Source organism: Barbus barbus (genome assembly GCF_936440315.1).
Source record: "Barbus barbus genome assembly, chromosome: 9".
Taxonomy (NCBI): Eukaryota; Metazoa; Chordata; class Actinopteri; order Cypriniformes; family Cyprinidae; genus Barbus; species Barbus barbus.
In genome coordinates, this window is record NC_136737.1 from 25,995,199 (window position 1) to 26,006,057 (window position 10,859).

Consider the following 10,859-nt stretch of genomic DNA (forward strand, 5'->3'; position numbering starts at 1 on the left):
TTTAACATCTTCCCATATCCAGACTCCCATAAAGCATTGTGAACAACATATTGAAATAAAAAACAGCTGTCAATATTAAACCAGGGCTCCTCAAACCTTGCCCTGGAGGGCCAGAGGCTGCAGAGTTTAGCTCCAATCCTAATCAAACACACCTACCTGTGATTTTCTAATGATCCAGAGACATTGATTAGCATGCTCAGGTGCGTTTGATTAGGGCTAGAGCTAAAAGTAGATATCATGGGACAGGTTTGAGGATCCCTTCATTAAACTATTAAGAGATTTCTTAATAGTTTACACACAGAGATTTCTCCAGTTTCTCTGAATCTTTGGATGATATTATGCACTGTAGATGATGAGATTTACAAAGCCTTTGCAATTTGACACTGAGGAACATTGTTTTTAAAGTATTCCACAATCTTTTTACACACTCTTTCACGGATTGGAGAGCCTCTGTCCATCTTTACTTCTGAGAGACTCTACCTCTCTAAGACATCCCTTTTATAGCTAATACCGTTACAGACCTGATGTCAATTAAATTAATTAGTTGCTAGATGTTCTCCCAGCTGACGTAAATATATATATGCATGTGTATGTGTATGTGTGTGCTTATTTATTTATACATACATGCATACATACAAACATACAAAATGACATACTTTAGTTTATTTTAGGGAGACCGACTCGGTTTAGGATGTTCGCAGTGCTTTAAGAGTGGGCGGAGACTGGCAAAGCTCCGATTCTATGATTGGTCGGCATTTCTGTATAGGATTATGGGTAATGTAGTTCTTCAACAGAAATAGCACATTTAAACCTGGTTTTAAATCACATAATGGAATGACTGCTTCTGCTGAAGTATATATGCTTTATATATGACATAACGCTTCAAGAATGTTTCCAAGCAACGTCGGGACCATAATTAATATTGAAAAGCTTAAACTTGGGACTCGTGGTGTTGCATGTGGGCTTTAGTCAGTGAAGTGCATGAGAAAGTTCATTATACACAAGCAGGACGGTTTCTCTTCAGATACAACAACAGAATCATAATAAACACCATATACTTATACATTGAGCTGTGACACTACTTGTCAAGTTTTCTGACAGAGTAAATAAGGACTGCTTCTGCGAGACTGTCTGAACATCTGCAGCAAAACAAAGTTGTCTCGGATACATTTTATATGCGTTATATCACTTATTTATTGAGCCAGATCATTTCAGATTTGGCCTAAATGCCATGTGAATACTTGTTAAATTCATAAACGTTTTTCTTTCTAATAACAAGAGTCCCCAAATGTTGTCAGTGTGTGATAAGTGTGTTGATTATTAACTGCATGGCAGCTTTAGAATATACCAGAGTTCACATTTTCCTTTCACCACATCTGTTTTCTTTTCTACAGACGGATCACAACCAGCCGCATGTTTGCAATAAGAAGCTCCAGTCTTCTGTGCAGAAGATCAGCTGCTTCCACGTGGAGAAATAAAAGTCAAAGTGCTGGGAAACAGCTGGATATAAGTGGCATTTATCCTCCCATTGCCACTCCATTCACTCAGAGTGAAGATGTGGATTACCAAAGATTTGATGACAATCTTAAGATGTACGCCAATTTACCTTTCAGAGGTGGGCTGTTTCAGTTTCTGACAAACACGCAATACACTGCAGCAGAAACCACAATGACATGTTATGAAAGTAAAACCTACAACATTTAATATGTGCTATATGTATTGTAATATAGATTTTGTGTGACCCAGCTTTATGCTGACAATAGTTAACAGATGTCAGCCGTTAAGGTTAAAGTCCTCTTTTGCTGTGCACCGTCTAGTGGACGTATTGAAAATGATATCTCAATATTTTTGCTCATCCTAAAGTCTAATTGTACAACTAGTTGTTGATTGCATTGGCAGGTCTTGTAGTGCAGGGCTCTAATGGGGAATATCCCATTAGAGCCGGGGGGGGGGGGGCAGTCGTGGCCTAGTGGATAGAGAGTTGGACTTGTAACCCGAAGGTTGTGGGTTCAAGTCTCAGGTCCGGCAGGGATTGTAGGTGGGGGAGAGAATAACCAACACTCTCTCCACCCTCAATACCACGACTGAGGTGAGACCCTTGAGCAAGGCACCGAACCCCCAACTGCTCCCCGGGCGCCGCAGCGTTGGCTGCCCACTGCTCCGAGTGTATGTTCACTACTGAGTGTACACTTGGATGGGTTAAATGCAGAGCACACATTTCACTGCTGGTTATACTCTGTATAATTGTGTATGTGACAAATAAAAACAAATTATTAATTAATTAATTATCCATACCTGACACCGGAGGAGAGGGTTGAGGTGGTGAAGAGAGTCAAACAGGCGCTGCCACAAAACAAGTTACTCATGGCTGGATCTGGCTGTGAATGTACGTCTCTCTTGGGTATTTATTTATATATGCCAGATGTCCTTTACACAGTAGATAACATTTGTTTTGTTTTCTTTGTCTATTCTTTTAGCCACCAGAGCCACGATCCAAATGAGCCAGCAAATGGCAGACGCTGGTGCTGACTGTTTGTTAGTAGTAACACCTTGTTTTTACCGCGGTCGAATGGATAGCCGAGCTCTTATAAACCACTACACTAAGGTAGTCTTGAGTGATTGTATTTTTGTATTTAATCAAAGACTGTTTTCTCCATTGTGATCAAATGGAACTGTGGACATTATGCATATCGTTACGCTCATTTGCATTTTACTTAGTTAAATCGTGGTTCACACTTTGTCTCATTAAAATACATTGTTGCTTTCTTCGATTCCAAGGTGGCAGATTCCAGTTCAGTGCCAGTTGTGTTGTACAGCGTGCCAGCAAACACGGGTCTCGACCTGCCTGTGGATGCAATAATTCAACTTTCTCAACATCCAAATATTGTCGGCCTCAAAGACAGTGGTGGAGATGTAAGAGCTGCTATAATACATATTTAATATATATATATATATGTGTCTGTGTGTGTGTGTGTGTGTGTATACACACTATATTGCCAAAAGTATTGGGTCACCCCCTTCTAATGAACATGTTTGACTACTTTAGTAATTTCCATGAGTACAAATCTGAATGTTTAAGCATATAATGATATTCTAGGGAATTGTGTGCTTCTAATTTTATAGCAACAGTTTGGACAGAACCCTTTTCTATTCTAACATGACAGTGCCTCTGTGTATAAGACACGGTTCAAAAAGACATGATTGATTGAGTCAGTGTGGAAGAACTTGACTGGTCTGCAGAAAGCCAAGTCCTGATCCCAGCTGAACTCCTCTGGTGTGACTTTATATGCAGACCTTGAGCCAAAAACTCATCACCAAACACCAATGACTTGTATAGACACTATATGGACAGAAGTATTGGCACCCCCTTCTTTAGAACAGAAAAAGGCACTAACAAAACTGTGGCAACAAAGATGGAAACATAATGGACGTGTCTAAAATGACAGTACCCTTATGTACAAGTCATTGGTTTGTATTTATATATACATAATATACACATTACACACAAATGTTATGTACACAAAACTTTTATTTTGGATGCAATTTAATTTCGATTAATCATTTGACACCACCATTTTATATATATATATATATGTATATATATATATATATATATATTACAAGATTACAACTGAAAATGTATTTATTCTTTGTTTAATTCATTGTTTCATGAATGCAAGTCTTTTTGTGTCATTTATTTTTTCTTCTATTCTGCTATTGACATTTGACAGTTTGAATTCTGCTGATCTGCTTTGAAAGTCATAATTTCAGTTTTTCTCCATGAGTTGCTTTTCATTTGAAATGCTCTCAGACATACAAATGAGCAGAAACAAAATTCAAGGGAAAATAGATTTTACTTTCTCTTTCGGTCCCTTGAAGTCTGTTTATTTCCTATGGACATTGTTACTTTTTGTTAAAAAGTAATCACTGTATTCAAAGTTAAAGGATTTGTGCTATTATAAATTGCCTACTTCTGTAACCAAATTAGGCATAAAAATAATACATAATTGTTTTTTTTTCCTGTTTACAGTCTCCATTATATTTCTGCCTCTTTTTCCACTCCCCTTTATCACCTTAAAACACTAATATGTGATAATTGACAGATCACCAGAATAGCTCTGATTGTGCAGAAAACCAGATCGCAGGATTTCCAGGTTCTTGCAGGATCTGCTGGTTTCCTCATGGCTGCATATGCTGTCGGTGAGAATCAGTTTTTAATAATCTTTACACCATCTAATATTTTTCAAAGTATTAATCCTCTTATATTCATGCACCCTGCCATGTGTTTATTTATTGTTTAAATAATCAGTAATCAGTATACAAGTAATAATCAGTAAAAGAATAATAAAAGTTAAATAATCATTCTAAATAATCAGTATTAAAACACATACTACTATAATATATAAAGTTGTACTTTAAAAATGTAATTAACTTTTTTGTTAGTTTAGTTTTTTATAGTAGGCGACAGAGTTGTGGGAGTTTTGATGTAGATCTACTTAATGTCACAATGCAAAAAAATATTTAAATGAAGCTTAAAAATAGGCTTTATTTTAACTTGAGGCTAATTATGACCTAATTTGGAGACACTGCAGTTGATTTGTTTGTCTGTACAAACGGTTTCAAATTCCTCATAAAATACCGAAAATACATTGAGTAATCATCTAAACGTGACAAGCTGAACACCTCAAACAATTTGTGACCATAATAAAAAAACAAATCAAGCAAATTGTTGCTGTTCACCTAGAAGGGCAACTAATTAATGCACATTGGCAGAAATAACAGTAGAAAGACGGTCCCTAATACAAACATGTCAGTCCTAATACAACATCCACCTCATTTTTCTCATAACAACGAAGTTTGATAACTTACTGGGAAACAAAACTACAGTTAATCAAATGCCAGTTTGTGGGGGAGCGTCTAGGAAGCCTGTCAATTAATCAACACAATCAAAGTCGCCTTAATATCTGTCAGAAAGACTCGGGGTGGCGAGTCGCTAGGCCATTATCATGAGCATAGGTGGTGGCAGGCTGTCAATCAAACTGTTGTTTATGTGGGAGGGGTCTGTAGTGTGTCAGTCACATAGTGAATGAAAGTATTGAATTTCTAAATGTTTTTACATGGTTATTTTGGACGTTTGGTTGCATGCATATCTTACCGATGTGATATTAAATTAATAGTTCACCCACAAATAAAAATTAGCTGAAAATGTGCTCACCCTCAGGCCATCCAAGATGTAGATGAGTTTGTTTCTTCTTCAGATTTGGAGAAATGTAGCATTGCATCACTTCCTCACCAATGGATGTGAATGGGTGCCGTCAGAATGAGAGTCCAAACAGCTGATAAAAACATCACAGTAATCCACACCACTCCAGTCCATCAGTTAATGCCTTGTGAACCGAACAGCTGTGTTTGTAAGAAAGAAATTAAGACGTTTTAATTTTAATTTGATGCTTTTTGTCAAAAGTCAAGTCCGTAATCCATAATATAACTTTCTCCAGTGAAAAGGTCATCTTGTTCGAATCAGAAGCGAAACATCCACAGATCAAGCACATATTTTTTCAAGTTTTCCCACTTACAAGTGAAAATAGTCCAAACAAATATGTGACCCTGGACCACAAAAGCAGTCTTAAGTCGCTGGGGTATATTTGTAGCAATAGCCAAAAATACATTGTATGGGTCAAAATTATCCATTTTTCTTTTATGCCAAAAATCATTGGGATGTTAAGATCATTTAATCTTTAAGATTACAAGAATAAAATTGCGTTTTATCTTTTTTCTCAAAATATTACGACTTTAATCTTCAATTTATTATTATTTTTTTAACGTGCACAAAAACGCTGTCGTAATTATGGACTAAACTGTTGCTTTTTGTCAAAATTCAAGTCTAAAGTCTTAATGATGGATTTGTTTTGTTTTTTTACAAACATGGCTTCAAACCATTGCTTCCAGCTGAAAGGTGAGTCCATAATCCATAATAACGCTTTCTCCAGTGAAAACGTGGTCTGGTCTGAATCAGGAGAGAAATCTGCACAGATCAAACACCATTTACAAGCGAAAGCAGTCCAAAACGGCTCTAAACAAATGGGTGGATTTTGATGTGAGAGACAACAGGAGATGGACTTTTTCACTGGAAGAAGCGTTATAATGGATTATGGATAGTTTAAAGATAAAAACATCTTAATGATGGATTTATTTCTTACAAACACACAGCTTTTCTCTTCACAATACATTAACTGATGGACTGGAGTGGTGTGGATTACTTGTAGATTATTGTGATGTTTTATCAGCTGTTTGGACTCTCATTCTGACGGCACCCATTCACTGCAGAGGATCCACTGCTGAGCAAGTGATGCAATGCTACATTTCTCCAAACCTGATAAAGAAACTCATCTACATCTTAAATGGCCTAAGGGTGAGGACATTTTCAGCCAAATGTTTAATATAAGTTTTTGGGTGAACTATTCCTTTAAGAGCCGATTTTACTCTGTTTGTTACAGGGGCCGTGGGAGGTGTGTGCGCCCTAGCAAATGTCCTGGGTCAGCAGGTGTGTGATCTAGCACAGCTGTGTGTTTCAAGACGCTGGGGCGAGGCCAGAGAGCTCCAATATTGCCTCATCGAACCCAACACAGCAGTGAGCATCACATCACCATGGCAACGCCGCATATTTATATCACAGACACATTTACTGCTATATAGGCATGATAAACATTGGAAGCAACCCTTCCCCCAAGAGCTGCTGAACATGAGCTTTGCTTCAAAGGCCAATGCGAAAGATTCACAATATGGTGTGAATAAGCTTTTGAAGAAAAAAAACACAACTGGCTGATCTTAAACGGTTTGATCAGAGTGAACAGACTCTAAATGATGCCTTTGACCTTGTGTAAAAGAGAATCTTAATTGCAATGCCCCCCCCCCTTTTTTTTTTAGGTAACACGGCAGTATGGCGTTCCCGCTTTGAAACAAGCAATGGAGTGGTTTGGATATCACGGCGGTGTGTGCCGGCCCCCGCTGCAGCCTTTATCAAAGGCAGATTTAGAGCAGCTTCAAATCAAATTCTCCTCCAATGGTTGGCTGTAGAAGCAGGAAGGCCAACGGAATCAAAGTGTTACAGTACTAAGGTGTTCTAAAACAGAATGTTTCATTCTTTTTGTGTTATCATTAATTCAAGCTGATTTTTAAAGAGATTTTCATCATAATGTTGCATAAAAATATAACATGCAAGCTACAGCAGTGTGTGGGATTCATCTTTTTTTATATTAAAAAATATTTCAGTATAACCAGTATTCTTGTACATTATATCTTATTCTTGTTTTGAAGTTAGCGAAAACAATACGTTCTGTATTTTAGCACAGTATGTATTATATTTGAGTAAAAGGAAAAAACACTTCAGAATATTTTAAAGTACTATGTTTTTTAATATTCTTGTTTTGAAAACGGAGCAATATTATATTCTTAAGTAAAATCAAATGCTTTCAGTATTTTAAAATGACAATATTATTATTGTATTAATATTATTACTACTTTATTTTATCTTCTGTAGGATCATGGGAAAATATTATTATAGACAATATTATATTGTTGTTTAAACAAATGAATCGAACAATAATTATTTTGAACATATTTGAATAAAAGGAAACAATACTTGTGATGTTTTGAAAGTGAATTTGTTCAATTCTTGTTTTGAAAACAAAATATTCTTAAGATTTTGAAAGGATCATATTTTATTGTTTTAAAGGAAACAAAATGCTTTCAATATTTTGAAAGTACAATATCATTATAATCACAATTATTATTTTGATCCTTTTCCAACCCGCTTATTCTCTGTAGGGTTACGGGAATTATTATTATTTATTTATTTTTAAGTAAAATAATACTTATAAATAAATAAAAATGTGAAATTACAATATTTATTACATTCCCGTTTTGAGGTAAAGCAAAACAGTATTTTTAGTGTTTTAAAAGGACTTTTTTAATTCAATAATGCATGAGGGATCAGTTTTAAGGGCGACCACAAGTAGGCGCTTTTCACCACCAAGAAGTGCTTAAATTGCTGAGATGCAAACCTGTGATCTCTTTTAAAACGGATAAAAAGCATTGGTATATGAGTCATGCATTTCCAAAGAGTAGATTGTAGCGGAATGAGAAAAAAAAAAAAATTGCTACATTTTCTAACTCTTGCTGGGAGAAAAATGACAAGAAACTCTAGACAGAGAGCATTCATTATACATTTATATTTATTCATTTAGCTGACGCTTTTATCCAAAGTGACTTACAATTGCTATATATGTCAGAGGTCGCACGCCTCTGGAGCAACTAGGGGTTAAGTGTCTTGCTCAGGGACACATTGGTGTCTCACAGTGGATTCGAACCCGGGTCTCTCACACCAAAGGCATGTGTCTTATCCACTGCGCCATCACCACCCCATGCATTATCTTCTCTCTTTACCTCATTCTCAGTCTATTTAGAGTGCGGTCGCTCTGACATTTCATCTTTTTCTCTCTAAAGTTCTCTGAAGTTGTTGCCAAACCTTCGATGAACTATTTTTCTTCTCCCATCTCACAGCCACTTCTGCAGTACGGGTGCTCACCCAAGGCCTACCGACTGACCTCAGCTGGTAGTTATTGTGTGAGACAACCCGCTACCCTCTCAGTCATTAATGCAGTGGTTATGTTGAGAAATGTTTTAAAGGTATTCATATCATTCTTCCATACTCTTGACCCTTGTGTGTCTCCTGTGCTTTCAGCCCAAACCTTTGGCGCTCCTCTATTGCTCGATGCCCACATGATTAAGTAGTGCCCTAGGTAAACTCTCTTTTCTAACATTTAGACGTCAATTAAACTTGAACACGAGTTTGCAAATATGTTCAAGTCCATTCTCTATTGCAAACCTCTTACTGGCCATGTACACGCACTGTCAGGAAAAAAGGTACGTTGGGATACCTTATTTACCCCTAAAGGTTGCATATAAGCACTTAAAGGTACATAGTAGTACCTAAATTATACATATTTGTACCTTTTGAAAAGGCACCAGCCCAGTGACAGCTTTTGTACCTTGTTTTCTGAGAGTGCACTGCAAAGGAGTGAAAACCTGAAACTGGTACATGATGAAAAGCGTGATTCGCCATGTGACGGAAAAGAGAATATTACAGTTTTCGTTTAAAAAGTGCAATGCGTCTAAGAAAAATATCCATATTTAAAACGTTATAAACCATAGCTTCTGCTAACTGTCATATTCACGTTCATGAGAGAGTGGTGTTTCAGCAGATGACGCAGGACGTAGCATAAACTCCGGTGAGAATATGCTAGTCTCACGAGAACCAAGTTTTTTTTTACAGCAAACTTGGCTTCTATAGTAATCCTGCGACATTTTTCTTTAAAAAAACCTAATTTTGTACTTCTAATTCATGACCGGTGTTTTGCTCTCTCCTCTGCGCTTCTGCATTCCTCACTTTTCACCAGAGCTTAAGCTACGCCTACGTCCTACGTCATCTGCTGGACGCCACTCTCTCGTGAACACGTGTACGACAGTTAGCGGAAGCTAGAGATTACGGTTTATAAAGTTTTAAATATGGATATTTTTCTTACACAACGCATCATTTAGCTTCAGAAGGCCTTTATTAATCTGCCAGAGCTGTGTGGAACACTTTTTATGATGGATGGACGCACTTTATTTTGTTTCAAAACCTCAACACCCATTCACTGCCATTATAAAGCTTGGAAGAGTCACATTTATTAAAGTGCCCCTATTATGGGTTATGAAAGTTTCATATTTTGGTTTTGGGAGTCCCCAACGACAGGTTGACATGCATGCAAGGTCAAAAAACACTTTCATTGACTTATAATATGCATTTATTTTTACCTTATTTGCTCAACGACTCCCAAACGATTCGCTCAGCGATTCATTTTTCCAAACCCCTCCTTTGCGTGACCCTAATCTGTGGGGATTGGTCCGATTGGAAACAGCTATTTTTAATGCTCCAAAAGTGGCACCTAGTAGCAAAAACAATAATTAGCATTTTCATTCAGACCAACGCAAAAATCAAGTTTTCCCGGGTCTGCGTGCGCAACAATTGGGCAGGCAATATGCTAATGTTTCATGTTGACGTTAACATGAAACGGCTTGGGATTCGTTTTAAATTCAGAGTTGACTCTTTCTTTTGAGAGACAATAACTTTATGCATGGTGCACTTTCAGATTTAAAACTTTGCAGGATGTTTTCATTCACCTAGAGCTGTTACACACCGCATGAAAGGTCCTTTTCAAAAATCTATTATTTTAAAATATTGCAGGAATCTCATTTTTCATGGTATCGTCTTCAAATTTGAAATATAAACTTGTGAGACACGTGGCTTTCAACCCATTACTTTTCTGGATTGCTCCAGAACTTATTTCATGTATTTGTATATGAAATAAAAAAAAACATTCGGTGTGGAAAAACATTTTTCAAGGCAGTGTCTATAACTTTTTATCTTTTTGAGCATTATCAACTCTGGATGATGGATAGTAAAGCCTAGAGTGTCTTCTTTCCAAAGATACCTAATTTGTTTGTGTAGCACACTTTGTCAGGAACTGTTACCGTTTTAATTTAGGTAGGTTATTTTCACCTGTGAGGCCCCAAATGGGGGGGTGAAGGTTAACAATGTATAACTCCAACTGTATTCGTCTAAAACAGGGGTCGGGAATCTTTTTTGACCAAAGAGTGGTGGGTGAATTGGTGGGTTTTTGTTAAATGTGAGCCTAAATCATCACAATTAAAAGAACCAAAGACTTAAACTACACGAGTTTCACAATTTGAGTTGAATTACTGAAATAAATGAACTTTTCCACGACATTCTAATTTATTGAGATTGACCTGTAGTT

At 36.9% G+C, this 10,859-nt stretch overlaps 1 protein-coding gene across 1 annotated transcript; it reads left to right on the forward strand.

Moving 5' to 3' along the window:
- Positions 1–1,413: 1,413 nt before the first annotated feature.
- LOC306875166 (4-hydroxy-2-oxoglutarate aldolase, mitochondrial-like) lies at positions 1,414–7,647 on the forward strand (the record flags this gene model as incomplete). The annotated part of the gene is made up of 8 exons (XM_079425611.1): positions 1,414–1,615; positions 1,900–1,961; positions 2,308–2,386; positions 2,478–2,605; positions 2,779–2,913; positions 4,104–4,200; positions 6,498–6,631; positions 6,928–7,647. 8 exons carry the CDS (start codon positions 1,414–1,416, stop codon positions 7,075–7,077), a joined length of 987 nt encoding a protein of 328 aa, XP_079281737.1. The 3' UTR covers positions 7,078–7,647.
- Positions 7,648–10,859: the final 3,212 nt, after the last annotated feature.